Source organism: Lynx canadensis, chromosome A2 (assembly GCF_007474595.2).
Source record: "Lynx canadensis isolate LIC74 chromosome A2, mLynCan4.pri.v2, whole genome shotgun sequence".
In the NCBI taxonomy this organism is placed as follows: Eukaryota; Metazoa; Chordata; class Mammalia; order Carnivora; family Felidae; genus Lynx; species Lynx canadensis.
The window spans coordinates 2513025-2535835 of record NC_044304.2 but is presented as its reverse complement, the minus strand read 5'-3'; the positions used below and the strand labels follow the sequence as shown (position 1 = coordinate 2535835).

The window sequence follows — 22811 nt, the reverse complement described above, 5'->3', positions numbered from 1 at the left end:
GCAGAGAGAGAGAGGGAGACACAGAATCTGAAACGGGCTCCAGGCTCTGAGCTGTCAGCCCAGAGCCCGACGCGGGGCTCGAACTCACGGACCGCGAGATCGTGACCTGAGCCGAAGTCGGCTGCTCAACCGACTGAGCCACCCAGGCGCCCCAGGGGCAGGTGGTTTTTAAGGCTTCCAACCCCTAGCGCAGTGCCCCCTATGGGCTGCTCGCTACATACTTGCTGAATACACAAAGGAGTGAATGCAGAAAATTTCAAGCGCTTGGAAAACAGCCTGGCAACGCCTCGAAACACTAAATAAACATGAAGGTCCCACGCGATCCGGAAACCCCATTCTTAGGGATCCACCCAAGAGAATCGAAAACGCCCGTCCACACAGAAACGTGTACGAGGATGTTCACAGCAGCCGAGAAGTAGAAACAGCCCAAGTGTCCCATCCAATGGGTAAACGGATAGGCAAAATGTGGTCCCTTCGTTCAATAGACTATTAGCAGCCATAAAAAGGAATAAATTGCTGACTCACGCTACGACAAGGGTGAACTTTGAAAACACGACGCTCTGTGAAAGACGCCAGCCACAAAAGACCACAAGTGTGTGGCTCCATTCATACGAAATGTCCAGAACAGGCAGTTCACAAAGACGGGAAGTGAGTGGTTGCCTGGGGCTGGGGAATGAGTGGGGAGAGACTGCTTAATGGGCGCGGAGTTTCTTCGGGCGTGATCAAAATGTTCTAAGATTAGCCCGCAGTGCGGGTGGCGTAGCTATAAATATACTAAAAACTACGGAATTGCACACCTTAAATGGATGCATTATATGGCATGTGAATTAAATCTCAGTAAACCTGTTTTCCTACGAGGCAGCCCAGGGTCGAGTAAGAGGACCGCGCCCTGGAATTTTGACAGACCCGGACTCCATGCAGCCGCTGCTGTGGCTTCGTCGGTCACCCTTGCCTCTCGCCGCTCGGCTAGAAACAATCCAGGTGACAAGTCCACGCTGGAGGGCGGGGGAAGCCGCACCCTCCAAGCCCCGCCCCCTCGGGCTTGAGTGACCTGGCGTTGCCTTGGAAACTGTCTTCCCCACTCCCAAGGTACCACCTGAGGAAATCCGGGGCGGGGGTCTTCTGGTCCATCGAAAAGCAATGAACTGTTTTTGTTTTTAATTTTTTTTTAACGTTTATTCATTTTTGAGAGACAGAGAGAGACAGAGCATGAACGGGGCAGGGGCAGAGAGAGAGGGAGACACAGAATCGGAAACAGGCTCCAGGCTCCGAGCCATCAGCCCAGAGCCCGACGCGGGGCTCGAACTCCCGGACCGCGAGATCGTGACCTGGCTGAAGTCGGACGCTCAACCGACTGAGCCACCCAGGCGCCCCAGCAATGAAGTGTTTTGAGGTCGATTTTGAAGGCAATCTGCAGCTCCTTGGCATCGAGAAAAACAAAAACAAAAACAAAACATCTCGTGGCACGGACATTTTCTGGAAAAAATTACAAAAGCGTCTTCGGTCCAATCTGCAATGGATTCAGTCCATTTCATGCGATCCACACGCCCCCACACCCCCCAACAAGCGACGTCTACGAGTAGCGGCCTTTATCCGATTCGACCTGACATCCTGCGTGCATTTCAAGAGCAGATCCTTTTTAGCCCCCAAACTACGAATCGTTTTTTCTTTTTCTTCTTTTGCGTAGCCTCCACACCCAACATGGGGGCTTGAACTCACGACCTCGGGATCAAGAGGCCCGCGCTCCACCGCCAGAGCCAGCCAGGCGCGCCCCCTTGCTTTTTCTTAGCAACATAAAGGCCTCTCGATACCCAGCTCGCTGGAAAACCAGCAGCCACGGCTGCCGGAAAGTCGTAAATTGCGCGCGTTCCTTTCTTTGGCCTCCATTTCTGCGTTTCGTGGAGAAATTTGTGTCGTCGGAGGCCCAACCTGCAGACCTGGAAATACAAGATCCATTAAGGATGACTTAAGCTTCTTTGTTTTTGAAATTAATCTTACGGTGCAAATAACGTGGAAATCCGTTTCGTGTGCACAGAAGTAAAGTCTGTGTAGTTAAGGCGTCCACCATATTCCCCATTATCAGCTTGTTACCCTTCTTACTAAAACTTTTCCTACACACACACACACACACACACGCACAGAGTGATCGTTTTCTAGGACTTGCACCAGCAGAGCACCACAAACCGGGGCCCTGAACTACTGTGAACGTATCGCCTCACACTTCTGGGGCCTAGAAGTCCAACGTCAAGGACTGGACCAGGGCTGGTTGCTTCTGAGGCCCTGAGGGAGAATGTGCCACAGGCCCTCCGGCTTCCGGGGGGGGGGTCACGGGCCATCTTTGGTGTTCCTTGGCTTAATCAGGTGCCACCCCGATCTCTTTGCCTTCCTTGTCACCTGGCTTCGCCCCGTGTGTCTGTGTCCGGATTTCCCTTTTCAGTGGGTCACTACTGCCCTATACCCGTGTGACGTCATCTGAACTCAGCATGTCTGCGATGACCCTATGGGCACGTGAGGTCGCGCGTTCCAAGGTGCTGGGGAGTTAGGACTTCCACCCACGAATTTGCGTTTGTGGGGGGAAACACAATGCCAGACACGACACATACACACACACACACACACACACACACACACACACACGTACACGTGTATGTTTCTGTGTCAACGTGAGGCCACATCTTGTGTTGAATGATCGCACCGCCACCATGCTGAAGACGTAAACATCAGCCTGCCGCTTGCCGCTTTCGCTCCGTCACCTGCCCCTGCGTGGCCGGGTGCCCTGCGTGGCCAGGCATTCCGAGGGGCCACCACGGTCTAAGCAGCCCTGGCTGATGCTGTGACAGCCCTCGCTGCTGTCTGGGGCCCGTGGACTGCTTTTCCGGGGCACGTAGGAAGACACAGAAGAATCAAGAATCCGGTTCGCGCTCTCTCAGGACATCCCAGCCCTCCTCGGGCTTGTTTAGGGACAAATTTAACACAGGGGGCTGCTGGGAAGGACAAAGAAGGGATGAGGACACACAGGTCATAGCTGCTGGAAAGAAGGGGTGTGGGGGCTGGGGTCTCAAACCTCTGAGGAGGGGGCACACCCCCCCCCCCCGGCTGCTGCTGGACCCTCAGAAGCTCCGGGAGGTGGCCCTGAGCCCTTCATGTGTGGCTTGAGCAATTTACAAACTCTCTGAGCCTCAGTCTGCCTCTCTGTGAAGTGGGATAACTGAGTCTACCCCCCCCCCCCAGGAGGTCTTTGTAAGGGTTTAATGAGTTTAACTAAGGTTCTCCCTCAGGGGCGCCTGGGTGGCTTCGCCCCTTGACCTTGCGACTTCGGCTCAGGTCATGATCTCAAGGTTTGTGGGTTCGAGCCCCACGTCCGGCTCTGTGCTGACAGCTCGGAGCCTGGAGCCTGCTTCGGATTCTGTGTCTCCCTCACTCTCTGCTCCTCCCCACCCCCCTCAAATGAATAAACATTAAAAGAATGTATAACTAATGTTCTCCCTCAGAACCGGGCCGGGCTGCTCATTGTGACTGAAAGCGTTTGCTGGTTTTGTCCATGCAGCTTCAGACCCCTGTTGCAGAGAATTTTCTAGTACAGTGAGCGGCTGCCACCCAGGGTAACTGAGGGAGACATTGGGCAAAGCCTAGACACATTTTTGGTTGTAGCAACGTGGAGGGGGCCGGAGTCTGCTCCTGTGCTGGGATGCACAGGACAGCCCCCCCCCCCCCCATCGCCACAAAGAATGATCTGGTGCCCTGTGTCAGCAGCGCCTGGGCTGGGAAACTCTGTTCTGCGGGCCGAATCCTCACCTGCCTAATCTCCCCTAACCCTATTCAGCAGTGCTGCTGTCATGCCCGTTACAAAGAGGGAAACTGAGGCTCGGGGGATTGCCTGAGGCTGCCTGGGCCCCCCAAGCCACCCCAGGAATCTAAGGAAGTTCCTGGCTGTTTCCCTGGGTTCTAGGAGCCCTCCCTCCCCTTCCTTCCGCCTCTCCCCTCTTCTCCCCACCCCTACTCCCAGTCCTCCTGGGCTGGGTCTGAGGGAAGATCAAAGCAAACCCCTCTTCCTACTGGGGCCACCGGGACATCCGATCTCCAGCAGGGGCTGGGGGGCAGCTGGGGGTGCTCCGGGGACATCAAAGCCTGTCTGGATCTCTCCTGACCCCAAGTCTGTCTCTGTCCCATCCTGAGGGCAAGGCATTCCACTCTCTCTCACATCCTCCCTCTCGGGTAGGACCTTCTCTGATCTTCCTGGCAAATCTGACCCCCACTCTTATGGGGGGGCGGGCATGTGTGCCCTCCACTGGTTTGCCAACCCCTGGAGCTGAGGCCCACTTTGGAGTAGACTGCCCAGTCCCCGCCCTCGTACAGCTTTTTATCTGACCCTCCCACCTCCTCTCAGAACCCTACGTGGCTCCCCAGGGACCTGGAAGTAAAAGCCAGACATTTGTCTGTCCTTCTGCCAACCCCCCACCCCTCCTCCGTGGCGCATCTGCCGGAAGGGCTGCTGGGGGAGGATCCCTGTGGGTTCCTGACCCACGCAGGAGGCTGGTAAGGGTATCTTCAGGTGGGTCCTCCCGGGCCAGTGCAGAAAGGACTCAAAGATGTTCAGGGCGCCCGGGTGGCTCAGCCGGTCAAGCGTCCGACTTCAGCTCGGGTCACCATCTCACAGTCTGTGGGTTCGAGCCCCGCGTCGGGCTCCGGGCTGACGGCTCGGAGTCCGGAGCCTGCTTCGGATTCTGGGTCTCCCTCTCTCTCTCTGCCCCTCCCCAACTAGCGCTCTGTCTCTGCCTCTGCCTCTCAAAAAATAAAATAAAAACGTTAAAAAATATGTAAAAAAAGAACTCAAAGATGCTGGAGATCACGCGGGGCCCAGTTTGGATCCTGAGTCCCTCTGGCAAGGACTTCTGCAAAAGCCTGTTTTCCCTGGAAAAATGGGCCAGAGGTACTATAAGATCTCCTGGGGAGGTGGGAAGAATGGAGATGAGAAACGTGAATACAAAATGTGGGTGGGGGGCGGCCTGGCGGGCTCAGTCCCTAGAGCAAGAGACTCTTGGTCGTGAGTTTGAGCCCCACGTTGGGTTGGGGGGAGAGATTACTTAAATAAAACCTGAACAGATATTTTTATTTATTAAAAAAAAAATTTTTAACGTTTATTCATTTTTGAGAGACAGGGAGAGACAGAGCATGAACGGGGGAGGGGCAGAGAGAGAGGGAGACACAGAATCCGAAGCAGGTTCCAGGCTCCGAGCTGTCAGCACAGAGCCTGACGCGGGGCTCGAACCCACGGACCGTGAGATCGTGACCTGAGCCAAAGTCGGACACTTAACCGATGGAGCCACCCAGGCGCCCCTGTAAAACCGTAGCAAATATTTTAAAAGCTGAGGCGAGTATTTTACAAGCCCCGTAAAGCTGAGTGAGGCAAGAGTTTCTTCAGGTGTTCTTTTACTCCCCCAGGGAAACAGAAGGGGAGCTTGCCCCACACGAAGGAAAGAATTCAGATTCTTGTCTCTCCTTATCATTTATCTCCTCCACATCGGTGACCTCAACCTCTTATCTCCCCGCTCCCTGCTAGCTTACCTCTTGAGTCCCCATTACCCCCTCCACACCCATTTTCCAGGCCCCTTTTCATAAAAATGTGGGTATTACGGTGGGTAGTCTGGGCTGGGACCCCCTCGGGCTGCCTGAGCCTCCGGTTTGTCAGTGGGTTGCGGTCTGTTTCCCGGTTTCTGTCTACACTTCTGAATCTCTGCCTCCGCACGCCCACCAATCATTGGACAGATATTTCTTTTAAGTTTTTATTTATTTATTTTTAAGAGAGAGAGAGAGAGAGAGAGAGAGAGAGAGAACAAGCAGGGGAGGGGGAGGGGCAGAGAGAGAGGGAGACTCAGAATCCGAAGCAGGCTCCAGGCTCTGAGCCGTCAGCACAGAGCCCGACGCGGGGCTCGAACTCCCGAACCTGTGAGATCATGACCTGAGCTGAAGTCGGTCGCTTAACCCACTGAGCCCCCCGGGCGCCCCATGGACAGATATTTCTCGGGCTCCTCTTATGGGCTGGGCATTCCTGGAGACAACACAGTGACTAACCCAGTCCCTGCCTTCATGGGGATCAGAGTTCAGTGGGGGACCCAGCGACAGCGGGGGTGGGGGTGGGGGGAGTGAGGGAAAGCAGATATCAGGGTTGTGATGTGGGCCAGCGCAGAGTACTGTATAATGACAGGGGAGGAAGGGGTGATGAGTAGACCTTCTGAGACTATTAAGAGCTAACAATGATATCCCTTGAAAAATATTTTATGTATTTATTTATTTTAAGTAATCTCTACACCCAGCGTGGGACTGGAACTCAGGACCCTGAGATCGAGTCACGCTCTCTACCAACTGAGCCAGCCAGGGCCCCTTATATCACTTACAATTTTTTAGGGGCACCTGGGTGGCTCAGTCAGTTAAGAGTTCAACTTTGGCTCAGGTCATGATCTCAGGGTTGGTGGGTTCGGGCCCCCCCCCCCCCCCCCACCTTGTCAGGCTCTATGCTGACAGCTCGGAGCCTGGAGTCTGCTTTGGATTCTGTGTCTCTCTCTCTACCCCTCCCCTGGTCGCGCACCGTGTGTGTGTGTGTGTGTGTGTGTGTGTGTGTGTGTGTGTCTTTTTCAGATATTCTGTGTCTCCTTCTCTCTCTGCCTCTCCAGGAAGGCCCAGAATCCGAATCAGACTCGAGGCTCCGAGGTGTCAGCACAGAGGCGGAAGGGAACTTGAACCCAAGGACCGGGGAGATCATGACCTGAGCCGAAGTAGGAAGCTTACTGGACTGAACGACCCAGGCGCTACGCACCCCCCCCCCCTCCGCCCCATATAACTTTTAATGTGCATTATACCCATTCCAGATCTGGGGAGACTGAGGCTCTCCAGAGTTAAAGGCTGGAACAGCCAGGAGGGAGTGGGGTTTCTGGCTGGAGTGCGGGTGTTCAAACCCCGCCGGAGGGGCCCTGGGGGCGCGGGGGCACAACAGCACCCAACGCTTGGGGGAACTTGAAACCGCTTGGGTGGTGACCCAGTCGTGGGAGGGCGGTTGGGGGAGGGTGGGGAGGGGTTGCAGGCACCTGACTCCCTGAGCCCCCGGGGCACGCCCGCTCCGTTCTCTGGGCCTGTGTGAAATGGGAGACACTCGCTTCGCTTCCCTCCAGGCTTGGGTGAGAAAACCCACGTGGGCCGTTTGGCACAGCCGGCGCTCATTAAACACCAGCTGGTGTTATTATGATGATTATCCCCATTATTATCCTTAATAACTAATTAATTAGAACGAATGCGTCCTCTCCGCGTCCGACTGGGTCTCTCCGGGTCGGGAAGTCACCGGACCCCGAGGAGGGGCGAGCTCAGACTCAGAATTCTCCCCCATCTCCCGCGCCCCCAGCCCGCCCCCTCCCGGCCCACACGGTAGGCCTCGTAGCGCTGCCGTCAGGCGAGGGGGGCGCCGGCCTGAAGGCAGGGGTCCGGGTGTGGGCGCTCCCGTGTCGCCGCCCACGTGCGTGGGGGTCCCTCTCACCCGCGGGCGAACCGCCCGGCGCTAGGACCGTCTCACCCCGTCGGCGCCCGGCACGGAGGCCGAACCGGCCCCGAGGCCACGCCCCTCTCTCTGGTTATTGGCTTCCGGGTCCCGGCGCGCGGCCCCGATTGGTGGAGGCGGCCGTCAGCCCGCCCCGCCCCGCCCCGACCAGGCCTTAATTTTGGGTTCGGGGCTCGGCGGCCGCCTGCGCGCTCCGCGGGGCGGACTTGGGCGGCGGCGCGGGGAGAGCGGGGCGCCTGCCGCGCGCCCGACCGCCCGGCCGGAGTCCGGGACGCGGCCATGGGCCCGGGGCCCCCAGCAGCCGGAGCGGGGGCGCCCCCGCGGCCACTGTCCCTGGCCGCCCGGCTGAGCTACGCCGTGGGCCACTTCCTCAACGACCTGTGCGCGTCCATGTGGTTCACGTACCTGCTGCTCTACCTGCACTCGGTGCGCGCTTACAGCTCCCGCGGCGCGGGCCTGCTGCTGCTGCTCGGCCAGGTGGCCGACGGGCTGTGTACGCCCCTCGTGGGCTACGAGGCCGACCGCGCCGCCGGCCGCTGCGCCCGCTGCGGCCCTCGGAAGGCTTGGCACCTGGTCGGTAAGTCTCGGCTGAGCCTCCCCCGTCGGACTGCCCGCCGGCTCGAGCCTCCCCCGTCGGACTGCCTGCCCCGGGGCCCGAGCCTCCCTCCTGTGCCCGCCTGCCCTAGGCCTGAGCCTCCCGCGTCCACTGCTTTCCCCCGTCCACGAGCCTCCCCCATCTGTCTGCTTAGCTGCCCTGTACTCCTTCTGTCTGCCATCTGACCGCTCACGTGACCCTCCGGTGTCACTTCCCTTTGTCTTTCTCTCTGACCCCCGTGGGCACCCTGAACGCTCTGCCTGCCTAGTGGCTTCTCTGTTTGTCTGTCTGGGTGACCACCCAGGACAACTCGGTGTGAGTGGGGGGGTCAGGCTGCCTGGACACCCCCCCCCCCCCGTCAGTCTGTCCGTTTCTCCGGTGCACCTCTGCCCATCGTCTGCCCCGGCTCGGGCAGCCTGGTGCTTGGGAGGTTTGAGGGTGCTGTCCCCGAGCCAAGACTTGGGGGCAGGTAAGACCAAGGAGTCAGGGGTCTGTGTCTGTCTGGCTGAGGGGGCTGGGGTCTGGGGGGCCAACAGGGTGGGGCTCTGGGGGAGCTGTCAGAACACCTGTGTTGGTGAGGGGGTGGAGGCAGGTGCCCCCGGAGCTGGGGTGTCCCGCCCCGTGCACACCCTTGATAAGGCCGGCCTCCGAGCATCCCTTCTGTGCCGCCGTGGACCCTGGGCCTTGAGATTAGCCCCCGCCGCTTTCTCTGCCCACCTCCCCCTGGCACAGGTGCCTCCCGGCACTTGGGGCCCGCCGGGCATTTCGGGAGGCAGGCACAGGAATCCTGCCCTGCGAATTCTGGGCGGCAGCTTTCTAGAAGCTAGGAGGGGCCGGCTGATGTCTCCTTGCCCTTGGGAACAGTGACCGAGGAGGCAGTGACTTGCCCTGGGCCCTCGTGAGTGCTGTTTTTGCCAGGTGCAGCAGATCTCCAAGCGGCCGGAGGTCGGGATTCTCGGGCGCCGAGGACACCCAGGCTGCCCTGGGGTCACTTTAGACTGTAGCGGCCGGGGAGGGGAGCAGGGAGACACGGGAGACTCAGACTGGTGCTCCCCTCTGAAAAGCGGACGGGAAAGGTGCTCCTCTTTGGGCCCGTGCGGGGATTGCTTGCAGAGTCTGAGAGCCCGGCCTCAAACGCAGTTCTGTTCAGGTCAACTCCTTGACGAGCAAACGCGATAGTTCCTAGGCCTGACAGGTGACAGATACGTGGGTGTGGGGGTCTTCTCCCTGGGCCGACAGGGGAGCCACCCCTGGGGGGGCCGGAAGCAGCCGTGGGAAGGGGTCCCCGGGAGCGCACGCTGTTAGCAGTCTGATTCTGCGCCCCTTTCATAGGTGGGAGGCCTGGGGTTCAGTGAGGCCCCCACCAGACCCCAGAGGAAGAATCGGCATCCCCTCCCCCCTGCAAAGGTTAGGCACCTTTATAAATAAAGAGCCGGCTTTGTGTTTATGTACAACCGGCCTGGGGGCTACGCACCCCTACCAGGCACCACGGCCTCCACCTGCACCCCTTCCCCTTCGCCGCCGCAGGGTGAGCGTGTGGGGAGACCCGGGAGGATCTGAGAGGAAGCCGAGGCAGCCCCTCTTGAGGCCTGATAAGGGGACCTGAGTGAAAGTCACCTTGGCAACCCTCCCCACTTCTCTTTTTTTCTTTTTTTTTTTGCCGCTGAGCCTGTGTCCGGTGGTGATGGATTCACTTTTTCCCTTAACAAGCCCTCTGGGCTTCCCCCAGCCCCGAGAGGATACAGCCAGACAGGGGATGGTTCTCCGTGGGGTCCACGCTGGGGCACGCGGGTGGACTAGGTTTCATAAGGGAGAAACAGAGCTTTGAAGGAAGGGACGTTAGCTTTGGGGGTTTGAAGGATGGATAGGAGTGTGTGCGCGCGTGCATTCCGGCCGGTTGAGACAGCTGTGCAAATGTGACCTACCACAGTTTTAAAGCTCGCGAGGCAGGTTTTGCACGTTAATCTTTTTTTATTTTTAAATTTTTTAATGTTTCTTTTCGAGAGCGAGTGAGGCAGAGCACAAGTTGGGGGCGGGGGGCAAAGAGAGAGGGAGACACAGAATCCGAAGCAGGCTCCAGGCTCCGAGCCGTCAGCCCAGAGCCCGACGCGGGACTCGAACCCACGAACCGTGAGATCATGAGCTGAGCTGGGCCGAAGTCGGACACTCGACCCACTGAGCCACCCGGGTGCCCCTTGCATGTTAACTCACGCTGACTTTGAGAGGCAGATATTTTTGTTATCTCCGCTTTCTGGAAACTGAGGCCCCAAGTCCCTTGCCCAAGGTCCCCCAGCCAGGCAGCCTCGCCCAGACAATGGTTAACCTGGCCTGGCCGGCTCCAGGGCGGGTTCTGGCCAGGGCGGCGCATTCTTCTGACCAGAGTGTACAGTTTGTGCCTGGGCCCTGCGGGGGCCTCCAGGGCCCCAGCGCCCCCAGGAATCGGATCGGGATGCCCCGCCCACGCGCCAGTTCCAGAGAAATAGCAAAGAAAGGTGGTTTTGGTTTCATTTCCCCATCCCGGGACTGCGGACGTGGGCGCCGCGGCGGGGCGTGAGGTCCAGAGCCTCGGGGGAGGAGGGAAGGCCAGCTGCTGGGCCCAGCGGGGAGGTGGGGGAGAGGGCCCTGAGCTGGAGGGAAGGAGCAGCTCGGGGGCGGGCGGCAGGCTGGGGTCTCGGCTCTGGGGCTCACACGATGGACCTGCGTCCTCGGCTGGAAAATGGGGATGGTGGGAACACCCACCTCTTCAGGCTGTAAATTGGCGGCATTATTAATATTATCACTTAGTCACTCAGAAAGTCTGTACCGGGCTCCGTGCTGGCGGGCCAGGGCCACACGAGTGACCCAGAGAGACCTGTCGTCCGCCCTCCCAGAGCCTGGTCTGGCGGGGGAGGCAGGCAGGAAACAAGCAGAGACAGAAACATCCGTGTGTGTGCTAAGGCACATGAGAAGGAAGCCGTGTCCAGACGGGCTGCGTCGGGGCGGGGACGGGACGGCCGGTGACTGGGCCGGCCAGGGAGAGCTTTTCTGAGGAGGTGGCGTTTGAGTTGAGTACTGAGGGACGAAAAGGACTCAGCCTTGCTGGGACGGTGTGAGGGAATAGCATTCCACGCAGCAGCACGACCTGTGCAAAGGCCCTGGGGTAGCACGGAGCCTGGCGTGCGGGGGGGCAGGGAGGAGGCCCGTTGTGGCTGGGGCAGAGGGGGCAGGGCCGGTCCCGCAGGGCCTGTTGGCTGCCCTTGAGGACCTGGGCTTGTTCTGAGGTATCGGGCTTTTTTTCCAGGAAGAGGCCAGGCCTCCTCCTGAGCTGATGCGGACACTGGGGCTCAGGGAGGGCAGGGTCCAGCGTAGCCTCACCCGGCGTCCCCTGGCCTTCTGACGGCTGGTAGCCCCGTGGGCCGCTTGGTAGGAGCTGGGGGAGGAAAAGGCCCTACCGGGCGAGGCAGGAGGGGGAAGTTGGGGGCATAAATGGCGTGTCTGGTGGGCAGTGGCGCCCTTTCAACCTGCCGACCCGCGGCTCCTCTCATTCCCTCTGCACCCCTCCCCCCCCATCCCCTGCCCTGTCACCCTGGGGAGCCCGAGGCTGGCGTGGGGAGGCCTCGTCCTTGTCCTTTCCTAACACTTGGCTGGAGGTCCTGGCCCTGCCCTTGTACTCGCTATAGCACGTGACCTCACGTGCCTCAGTTTCCCCATTAGACACTGGGGGCGCATCACCTGAACTGGCAGGTGGAGGCCTGGCTCCGCTGTCCTCTTGGGCCGCATGACCTTGGGTCCCTCTGCCCCGGCTTCCCCGTTTGTCCCGGGAACCCTTAACCTGCTGACTCCGACCCCACTGTATGACTTTGCAGGGCCTTTTCCGGGCCTGGCTCGTCCCCGCCTGGTCGCGCCCCGGGGAGCCGGGGGCTCGTGGGGAGGCCCTGTGGGGTGACCGCCCCGCTCTCCGTTCGTCCACAGGCACCGTCTGCGTCCTGCTGTCCTTCCCCTTCATCTTCAGCCCGTGCCTGGGCTGCGGGGCAGGTACCCCGGAGTGGGCCGCCCTCCTCTACTACGGGCCCTTCATCGTGATCTTCCAGTTTGGCTGGGCCGCTACGCAGATCGCCCACCTCAGTCTCATCCCGGAGCTCGTCACCAACGACCACGAGAAGGTGGAGCTCACGGCCCTCAGGTACGTGGGGCACCGGCGAGGCCCGGAGACCGGGGCGCCGTCCGTGTTTGGGCTCCGCTTGGCGGTGTGGCTCCGGGTGACCCGTCTGTACGATGGCGTATCCCTCCGCCGGTGTGGCCACAGAGTTAGCAGCTTACAACGGCACCAGATAGCATCTCCCGGTTGCTGTGGGTGTGGCGCCTGACTCTGCTCGGCTGTGCTTTCTGCTCCGCGGTCTGTCTGGAGGCCCCCGTCGAGGTGGTGGCTAGGCCTGGGGTCTCACCTGAGGCTTGGGTTTTCCTAAGGGTCTCCTGATTAGGCTTGGCTCACCCAGGATAATCTCCATTAATTATACCCGCAGGATCCCTTTACCTTTGTCACTTTCACCTAAACAGCGGGAGTGATCTCGCTTATCCACAGTCCCCTTCCCGAGGGGAGGGATTAGGACGCGACCAGGGTGTGGGAAGATCGAGGGTCATCTCAGACTCCAGCTTGCCCACACGGATACAGCTGGCGCCGGGCTGGTCTGTTGGCTGGTTTGAGGCACTGAAGGAGGTTCTCCTGGATATGGTAATGGGAGCATTTATGCAGTGCTTGCTGTGTGCAGCACAGTTCTAGGCCCTTTGTGTGGCATGGCAAGGCCAGGCTTGGTGCAGAGCCCGCCCCTACGGGCCACTGTGCAGCGGGACGAGGGTACGGGAGATGATCGAGTGCCAGGCGGAAGGGCTAGCACAGGGGGTGGCGGCCCCTGTGGCCGGAGCTGAGGGGAGGACCGGCTCACGGGAGGCGCCCTGAGCGTGCACCCCTCTGGCATCTTCAGTGGGGCCTGGCCTTCTCCACCTCGGTCCGCTTGGCCCCAGCGCTGCCCAGCCTGGCCTGTGACTTCCACATCATGGCGCGGAGCCGTGGGCGCCAATGACGGGCGTTGCCCCGGGCCCGAGGGCCCCAGCTGGCGGGCCAGGCAGGGCCGAGACCGAGCTCGGGGGCCACCTTCCACCTGCCGATGCTTTACCACCAGCCTTGTGGCCAATTCACTCTGATCTCTGGGGGTGTTGTGCTCACTTTCAGAAAGGGAAACTGAGTCCTGGTGTGCGATCCAGAGGCTCTGCCCCCAAGCCCTGGAGGGACGCTGTTCTAGGGCTGCGAGCAGGAGCAGGCCTGGATGCTTCTAGACCACGGAGCCCTGGCCCTGTCAAAAGCCCAGGAGCTGGGAACCAAGAACCCCCACGTCCTGGCTTCTGAGCATCTCCAGTGCACAGGCGTGTGGGCCATGCCCTGCTTCCCCGAGTCCCGGTGCCCGGACAGCTCGGGTCGTCGTGCTGGACCCGTGGGTCATTGTAAATCCTCGGATAGCGCGCAGCCAGGGCTTTCCTGGGGCCGCCCGACGTTTAGTGGCCGAGATCACCCGGCAGCCCGAGACTCCCCGGAGGCCGGCGGTGGCTCTGGCAGCGCGGGCCCCCTCCCGGGCCGCCGCGCCGAAGCCTCGCCTGCCTCCCGCCAGGTACGCCTTCACCGTGGTGGCCAACATCACCGTGTACGGTGCCGCGTGGCTGCTGCTTCGCCTGCAGGGCTCCCCGCACGCGGACGTGGCCCGGGATGTCCGCGACCAGCTGGGCGTCCGAGACGTGCGGGTGTTCCAGGTGAGCTGGGCCCCGGGCGGGACACCCCGGGGCCCCGGACCCCGGGGCTTGGGCTCCGGCCGACCCCTGTGCTGCCTGGCCTCCAGAACCTGTCCCTGCTGGTGGTCGGAGTGGGCGCCGTCTTCTCGCTGCTGTTCCACGTGGGCACGAGGGAAGGGCGCCGGCGGCCGCGGGCGGAGGAGCCCGACGAGCACAGCCCGCTGCTGGCCCCGCCCACCGCCCAGCCCCTGCTGCTCTGGAAACACTGGCTGCGGGAGCCCGCCTTCTATCAGGTGTGCTGAGGGGGTGGGGGCGCTGGGGACACAGTGGGGCTGGACCTGAGGCCCCTACTCTTGGGGGGGGGGGGTTGTCACTTCATCATCCTGTACCCCCGGGCAGACGTTCTTTGTCCCTAGCGGCCCTCGTCCCTGCAGGCGGCTCCCGTAGGCCCCGTGTCCCCTGCCGATGGGGGCAGGGCGCGCCGTCGGAGCCCCGCCTTCTCTGCCCGCAGGTGGGCCTGCTGTACATGAGCACGAGGCTCATCGTGAACCTGTCCCAGACGTACATAGCCATGTACCTCACCTACTCGCTCAACCTGCCCAAGGTGAGCTGGGCGGCGCGGGCTGGCGCGGAGCGGGGAGGACGGGCCCTCTGTGACAGGCGCGCATGCGCTCTGCCCCGACAGAAGTTCATCGCCACCATCCCGCTGGTGATGTACGTCAGCGGATTCTGCTCGTCCTTCCTCATGAAGCCGGTCAACAAGTGCATCGGGAGGAATGTAAGTGGGCAGGCAGGGGTGGGCGGGAAGGATCCCACGGCGGAGAGCTTGGCGGCTCTGGACCGCGGTACCCACACCATGGAAGCCCCGTGTCGGGGAGGTCTAGAGTCCCGGCCTCGGAGGGGCTCAGGGCTCCAGGGTTCTAGAACTTGGGGCTGCCAGGGGCAGCAGTCAGCGGTGGCACGGAGCCCTTGAACTCTGGCCAGCCCGACTAAGGAACTGAACATTTCACTCTGTTTAACTTTAATGGACCCGGGCGCGGCCGTGGCCCCGCGGTGCGGGCTCTGTGGCGCTGCAGACCCCAGGCCCCCGAGTCTTATGGGGTCCGAGCCAGGGGCCCTGTAGGGATGGCTCCCCTCGCCCCTCCAGGCTGCGGCCGGGCCCAGAGGTACGGCAGACGGAAGGGCAGAGGGGGTAGGTGCCGCCCGGCAAGGGCGAGGCGGGCCTGACCTGGGCCCGCTCCTCCACAGCTGACCTACTTCGCCGGCCTCCTGGTGATCCTGGCCTTCGCCGCCTGGGTGGCGCTGGCAGACAGGCTCGGCGTGGCCGTGTACGTAGCCGCCGCGCTGCTGGGCACGGGCTGTGCCACGATCCTCGTCACCTCGCTGGCCATGACGGCCGACCTCATCGGCCCCCACACGGTAAGGCTGATGGTGTGGACCGGGTGGGGGGTTGGGGGACCGGGGCCGGGCTGTGACCTGCCCGCCCGTGTCCCCCAGCACAGCGGAGCCTTTGTGTATGGTGCCATGAGCTTCTCGGATAAGGTGGCCAACGGGCTGGCGGTCATGGCCATCCAGAGCCTGCATCCCTGCTCGTGAGTGCTGCTCACTTCCTCGCTTAGTAAGACGTGCCGGGTGCCAGGCACTGCCCGGGGTCTGGGGACTCAGCCTGGGCCCGAGGCGGCACGCTGGCGGGTTCTCACAGGGGGGACGCCCGGCTGTTCCTTACCTCCGGCACTTGGCTTACTTAGGAAGCAAACGCGGGGTCTGCTGTGCGCGGAGGACACAACATTTGGACGTACCAGGGCCGTGGGCAGGGCTGGGGCAAAGCCAGAGTCTTGTCCAGACCCCGGTGGTTCTAGAGCACTGAGGCCGAGCCTTGTAGAAGTCTGGGCTCTGGGACCAAGGGCGGTCTGTTCCCGTCCTCATGGACCTGGGGCAACGCCAGCCACTTTAATGAGTACATAGCTGCGTGATCCAGACCAATGCAAGGTGTGTAGGAAACCCCACCTGTGGGAGCCTGACTCGGGCAAGAGGTCAGGGTGGGCTTCCTTGAGGCAAGAGGACACTGGGCCGGAGACTCGGTGGCTGTCAGGGAGTCCCAGGTAAACGGGGAGGAACAGCAAAGAGGAGGCCTGTGTGGCTGGAGCAGAGGAAATGAGGGCGACAGGAGGAGGAGGGGGGCAGGGAGGGGGCAGTGCAGGTGTGCAGGGCCTTGGGGACCGAGGCAGGTGGGAGCCCTCTGGTGGCTGCTGTTGGCACAACCGGGAGCAGGGGACTGTGGCAGCCCAGCCGGGTGAGGGGGCGCTGGGGTGCTGAGGGTGGCTCTCCGGTTCCGGCTACCCGACGGCTGAGCGGGAGGCCCAGGCTGACGGGTCCTGACGGATGTCAGCTCACCTGCTTCTGCCCCACCCCTAGCTTGGAGCTCTGCTGCCGGGCCTGCGTAGGCTTCTACCACTGGGTGATGGTGGCTGTGACTGGTGGCGTGGGCGTGGCCGCCACCCTCTGTCTGTGCAGTCTCCTGATCTGGCCCATCCGCCTGCGGAGCTGTGAGTTGGGGCCGTGCCCCACCCTTGACCATGGGCGGCGGGGCTGGGCCCCCGGCAGGCTCCGGCCTCACTGACTACCCTCATCCTTTCCTCTTGCAGGGGACCCCGGAGCCTAACCCTGATACCGTCCCCCCACGGTCGCGGTCCTGTGCACATGAACTCTACAGGCCATGCCCAGCTCCCATCCCTGCCCCCCATCCTCACCCGGCTGTGAGGGCGGCAGGTGAGGGCAGGCGGTCAGTAGCCCAGACTCTTGAGCTTGGCCCTCTGGGATCCAGGGGAGCGCCCAGCTCACCCGTCACCCCAGGCTCAGTCGGGGTTTCCTAGGTGCTGCCGGGTCCCTGGACGAACGGTGTCGTCACTGGGCCTGATGGGAGCCTCGGGCTTGGGGGTTGGGGGGGACCCAGTCCCACAACCCTGTGCCCAAGGCCACGACTGGCTATGAATAAAAAGCCACCCAGGGGTGAGGACTGTGGCCTCAGCTGTGTGCCCGGGGCCCGGAGTGGGGAGGGGGCAGCCGGCGCCTCCGGGGTCCATCTGCCTTCGTCCCAGAGTTCTGGTCGCCAGGGTCTCGGTTAGTAGCTCCCTTTATCTGGCCGCCTGGCCACCCAAGAGCCTCCCAGGCCCCAGAAGTGGAGAGATGCACGGGGTCGGGGGGGTGGGGTGGTGTCAGAGGCACAGGGGTCCCTGCGGGGCGGTGCTGGCAGCGTGACCTTTATCAGCAAACGGGCAGGTGGGCGGGCGGGGGCCGCTGGTTGGTGGAGGGACGGTAAGGCTCCGGGCTCCACCGCGGGTAGCTCTGGGTGGTGTAGCACGGCCGCCGCGGCACCGACAGGTACGGCACGTGGTCCGACCGCCATGGTGGCTCCACCCGGTATTGGTGCCTGTTGACCACTGTAGGGACCAGGACCCAGGTCACCTCCTGTCCCGCGCTTTCTGGCCCTGGGCAGTCTCCACTTCGGTCCGGGGGCCTCGCTCCCCCAGATTTCTGGGCCCCCGGTCCTCACCGTACTCCTTGCCCCGGATGAGTCTGTCCCTCCACAGTGTGCTCCCCCACCGTGTGCCGGGGTTCCTGGACTGGGCAGGGAGGACAGGGTCGTACCAGGCGGTCTCCCGGAGGTGCTGGGTACAGGCTGTGGTGTGGGGGGGAGAGGAGGTCATCTCTGGCCTTGCCCTCCCCTGGGGGGCCGGCCCGGTGGCGGGGCAAGACCGGGCTGAGCACTCACCTGAGGGCATGCTTCGCTCCCGGCAGCTGTGACATCTGTGCCAGTGGCCGTGGGCCTCCCGGTAGGGGCTGTCCGGGGCCCGCGGGAACGTGTACCAGGCCTCACGGGGGTCTGAGGTGGTTAGGCCGGTGGACCACAGCTGGCCAGCTGCGTCGCGCCCCAGGGGCGTGTACTTCCAGCGTGTGGCCTGCTTGATGGCCGGTGTCCAGCGGGGCCCCTCCAGGGACAGGCAGTCATCGCTGAGGGGGTTAAGGGCAGGGAGGAGGAGGCTGAGCCTGTGGCCCCCCCTGCCCTCCCCCCGGGCCTCAGCTGGCTCTGGAATGGGCCTTTTTACCCCCTGCCATGCGTCGCCAGCATCGAGGGCGCAAGGGCCTGGACACCCCCCCCCCCCCCCCCAGGCCTGGCAGAGCAGGAGGCCGACCCTTCGTGGCCCCCTTCTCTCTAGCCTCCGTGCACCCTCACTAAACTTTTTACTTTTTCGGCTTTCCTTTCTCCCTGGGGACGCAGGGGGCGGGGACAAGGGGAGCACCTGTTCCGGGCGGCCTCTGGGGCCAGAGCCCGTCCTGGGCTGGGCATTAGGACGGCTTCCCTGAGGAGGCCGCAGCACCAAGCTCCAGGTGGATATACAAAGGCCCTGGGGGAGCACGGGACGGTGTAGGAAACGGAGGCCAGGGTGCAGAGAAGACAGCCTCAGCGTGGTACCATTAAAAACAAAAAAAAACCTCCAAAGCTGCCGAAGCCGCACACACTTGCTTGAGCAGAAACCTCGACAGCCGCTCCTTCCCGCACACACACGACGGGCAGGGGCTCTGAGCCGCTGAGCTGCCCGAGGCAGTGCCCGCAGGGCTGCTGGCAACAGGCTTTTTCACCAGCGCCTGCAGGCACAGATCTGGTCCCAGAAAACCAGAAGCCCGCATGGCTCCTGAAGGGGGGCGGGGATTAGCCTGGTAGGTGCCGGCACATCTGTCTCAGGAAATGGACAGACAGGTCTGCCGCTCGCTCAAGGGGAAGTTCAAGACCATCTCGCGTACCCCACACTGCAAGATGCACGTGATTTGTAGCAGAATACCGTGAAAACGGTCCCAGTCCTCAACGCGGGCTCCCAATTCCGTACCCACCTGGAATCTCAGAACGGAACCCTATTAGGAGGCGGGGTTTCAGCAGACACAGCTGTAAAGCCGGGAAGCGGGAGGCTAGGCTGGCCCTGGTGCCGCGCCCGGTGTCCTTGGAAGGAGGGGTTTGGACACGGAGAAGGCCACGTGAAGATGGGGCAGAGGTCAGGGTGACGCGTCCTCGAGGGGTGCCAAGAACTGCCACGAAGACACGAGGAGCCGGGGGGCGTGACGGAGAGTCTCCCCCAGGCCCTGAAGGAACCAGCCCTGCTGACCCCTTGGGGTCGGACATCTGGCTTCCAGAACCGGGGGAGGGCAAATCTGAGCCCCCAGCCCGGGCTCTCGGAGCAGCGGCAGCAAACTGGGGTCTGCTTGCTATGCGTGTGCGGTGCCCACGCGAGCCTCTGACCTGCGGTCTCCCCAGGCGCCCTGCTCTGGCCGTGGGCACGGGAGGGAGGAGAGGCGGGGGGAGGAGGGGGCCAGGAGGCGGGAGGAGAGAGCAACACCAGCGTGCCTTCGCTCAAAACTCAAGACGACATTCAAGAGAAGCCACAGCAGATCCCGTCTGGCCCGAAACCCAGAGGTGGGGTCTGCGGGCAAGGCGCGCACTCACCTGTACAGAGGTGCTGGGAATGCCACTTCCAGGGTCCCCTGGGGGACGTAGGGCCAGGCGGCCTCGGGCCGCTGCCACGCCAGGGTCTGCATGTCTGCCTCTGGGTCCCCAGGGGCTCACGCCTGGAAGGCCTGTGGGGCCACTGTTGACAGCGACAAAGGCCCTCGGTGTCCCGGCAACGGTACTGGCCAGCGCTGGCCTCCATCCAGACAGCCGCCACCCGCCCCCGCCCCAGGATGCCTCCCCCGGGAGGGGGAGGACCAGGCGAAAGGCAGGCATGTGCCTCAGGTGGTGGCCGTAAAACCGGGGCTCCCACCTCCTCTCTGGGCCCCCTGAGAACACCCTCACGTGGGGCTCTCCGGGCTGTGCCCTCAGCTGCACCTCTCCAGAAGCTCCGTCCGGGCCCCCCCATTCCCAGCCCTCCCTCCTCACCCCCCACCCTGTCCCTCTTCTGCTTCTGACCCACCACTTGGAGCGAGACCCTCACACGTGTGTGCACGGCTCAGTTCACAGTCCTCAATGGCACGACAGACACAGACCGTGTCCCCCGCGCACACGCACGTCCCTCGGCCACGAGCAGGAGCGAGGCGCCCACACCCGCCGCCCGGCGTAAGGACCCTGAACACACGACGCTCGGGGAGGGAACCAGACACAGAGGCCACACGGGGTGTGATTCCATTTATGTGAAACGTCCAGAACAGGCTCATCCACAGACAGGAAGGGGGTTTGTGGGGGCCGGGTGCCGGGGAGGGGGCAGGGAGTGACAGCTGATGGGGACGGGTCGTCTTCTGGGGTGGTGGAATGTTCTGGAACTAGACACGGTAGCAGCACCACCTTGTGAATGTACTAAACATCACCGACATATGCTCCAAGATACACCACATAACAGACACGTGAACTCCAAGGGCCCCCGAGGCCCCACCTGCCCCGCCCCACCTGCCCCCACCCTCCCCTCACATCACAGGCTCTGCTGTGCGGGGACTGTGCTCTCCGCCCTGGTGCCCCCTGCTCTCTGGGCCCTCGATCAAACACCAGGCTCCACTGGGCCTCGGGTTCGAAGGTGACATTTTCTAGGGCCTCCGCCACCTGTCACACTGAGAGCCACACGGGCTTCTCCCTGTCCCGTCCCACTCCTGCCACAGCGGAGGCCCACGAAGGCAGGTGCTGTGGTCCGGTCTCTCTCGTCCCCACGGCCCCAGACGGGGCTCCTCACCTAGAGGGAGGGGCCGGGGTGCGTGCCCGCTGTGGGCACCTGCTCGCGGCAGGGGGCTCACCCTTCTGAGACCCCTGGGGCCCCCTGACCTGCCAGGTCCTGCCCCCACTCTGGCCGGGGCTGGCCCTCCTCCCCACCCCCAAGACCTCCTGCTGCCCTCCAGCACTTCCAGATCTCTCTCTTCCACGGTCCCCGCGGAGTCCTCAGCTCCCCCTCTGGCTGCCCCTCACTCGCTGCCCCTGCCTGCCCCTCGTCCACCACCACCACCACACCCCTTCCCTTTTCTCACAAAAGCTACACCCGAAGGAAGGTCAACCAACAAATCTCACCCCCCACCCCCCGCCCCCCAGCACTCCGTGTGACACGCTGGGCCAGTGACGCCACCCACTGGCCTGTTTCCCCACCGGCCAGATAGAGATGAGAGAAGCACCTGCCCCACCCACAAGCTGCCATGTGGCCCCATGCCCCTAGTCCCACGGCCCCCGTCTCCTCCGGCCCCTCCCCTCCTCTGTGCAGGCACAGACCACCGCCTCCGGCCCCATCCTCCTCCTCCCGGATGGCAGCCAGGAGTGGGTGCCTCTCCCCTACAGCAGGGCCGTGCCCTGGCTGGGCCACGAGGGCTGGCTACACCCATGTCCTCTGCCCCGGGGGACCACGAAGCCAGGGTCACGGGCACCTCTCTCAGCCTGCCCGTGAGACTCCTCCACAGCCAGCTCGCCCAGGGCGAGTCGCCTGTGCCCGTTTGTGACACTCAGGCTGGCCTGCGGTCCCGGGCACGTGCAGACCCGCAGGACCCCTCCCAGCCGGGGACCAGAGAGATGGAGAGCCAGCCCCAGCAGTGCGTAAACCCACAACCGGTTTAATGACAACGATGCTGCGTTTGACAAGAAACAAGGCTCGCTCCGCTCCCAGTGCCCGTCCCCGCACTCGAGGCCCGAGCGGTGCACCGGGCACCTCCCTGTCCCAGCTCCCAGGCGGCACAGCCACACGAGCACAGCCGGTTCCCGGGCTCCCGCAGGGCACAAGGCGACAGACAGCGCGACAGAGCCGGGGTTGTTTTCTTAAAAAAACCACTCAAAACAAAAATAAGAACTCAACCAATCAAAACACACATCTATGTACACTGTCCCCGGCCGGGCCCCGCAGGGAGGCAGCCCCCCTCCCCGCCCAGTTCAGGCGGGCTCAGCTGGTCGGGAGCCGGGTGCCGTCCCCACTGTAGTGGCTGAGCCACTGCTCCTCCCCCACCACCCCTCAACTTTCCTGGGACCCGTCTACACAAACACAAAACCAAATCTAAACAAAAGCCACGAGTACGTATATACACATGCACACACGGCTGACAGAAGGGAGCACAAGGCCACCGGGACGCGGAGGGGATCTGCGCGGCCCTGCCCTGACTGCTGGCCCCCAGCCTAGCCCAGGCCCGCTCCGCCCGCTCCGCTGTGCCAGTACACCCACCCCTCCACCGACCCGAGGAGGGACAGGGGCCTGCTGTTCAGGTCCCGGGCCACACCCAGGCCCTCTTTCCTCCCTCGGCGGGAGGGGATGGGCCCAGGTGCAGCTGGGGACAGAGCAGAGGACATGAGGGGAGGGCCGCCTCCCCCAGCCGCCCCACGGCCAATGGAACAGAGGGTGGGGACCCCACGGGGCAACCTGGGCGTGCGGGGGGCACCGGGGAGGAGGACCCGGCCCTCAGGGTTGACTCTGCCCCAGGCTGTAAGAGCCCGAGTCCTGCTTGGGGATAAGGCGGGGCTGGGACCCGGCAGTGACAGGACAGCGGGGGGTTGGGGTGAGCACGACACAACGAATGGACCTGACTCGTCTTCCTCGGGCAGAAGTCCGTCTCGAGATGACCGCCTGGCACGGAGCCTGCCCCGGGCCTGCGCCGGAGGCCGTGCTGAGCCTGTGGAGTCACGGGCACAGCTGCCGAGACGCCGGGCAGCCGGATGTGTCTCTCGGATCCACGGGCCGAGCTCAGCCGTCTGCCCAGCCTCAGCTGACCGGCCAGGCGTCCGGCTGTCTGTCCCGCAGGTGTGGGCGGAGGCAGCGGCGGTGGCGAGTGCGTGCTTCAGGAAGAGCGTGCAGGCCCGACGACGACGACGACAGGACGACAGGACGACGACGACAACGCAGCGATGGACGTGAACAGAAGCAGGCTGGATCCCAGGAGGCGTCCGTCGTGCTCCGAGCAGAGTGGCTG

The 22811-nt window shown here is 62.9% G+C and overlaps 2 protein-coding genes across 3 annotated transcripts; one reads left to right on the top strand and one right to left on the bottom strand.

Annotated features, from left to right (window-relative positions):
* The first annotated feature begins 7810 nt into the window (after positions 1-7810).
* On the top strand, positions 7811-16917 carry MFSD12 (major facilitator superfamily domain containing 12). Of its 2 annotated transcripts, XM_030292264.1 has the most exons (10): positions 7811-8123; positions 12093-12303; positions 13784-13922; positions 14009-14194; positions 14413-14505; positions 14587-14679; positions 15150-15320; positions 15399-15493; positions 16317-16447; positions 16547-16917. In XM_030292264.1, exons 1-10 carry the CDS (start codon positions 7826-7828, stop codon positions 16561-16563), a joined length of 1434 nt encoding a protein of 477 aa, XP_030148124.1. In that variant the 5' UTR covers positions 7811-7825; the 3' UTR covers positions 16564-16917. The 2 variants fall into 2 exon arrangements, with proteins under 2 accessions (XP_030148124.1, XP_030148118.1); XM_030292258.1 differs by having other exon boundaries at positions 15150-15493.
* Positions 16918-17103: 186 nt separating this feature from the next.
* Positions 17104-19970, bottom strand: CA2H19orf71 (chromosome A2 C19orf71 homolog). Its single transcript, XM_030292579.1, has 4 exons — positions 19399-19970; positions 17674-17912; positions 17455-17580; positions 17104-17341 (listed from the first exon to the last, which is right to left on the bottom strand). The coding sequence occupies exons 1-4, from the start codon at positions 19488-19490 to the stop codon at positions 17166-17168; spliced, it is 633 nt and encodes a 210-aa protein (XP_030148439.1). The 5' UTR covers positions 19491-19970; the 3' UTR covers positions 17104-17165.
* Positions 19971-22811: the final 2841 nt, after the last annotated feature.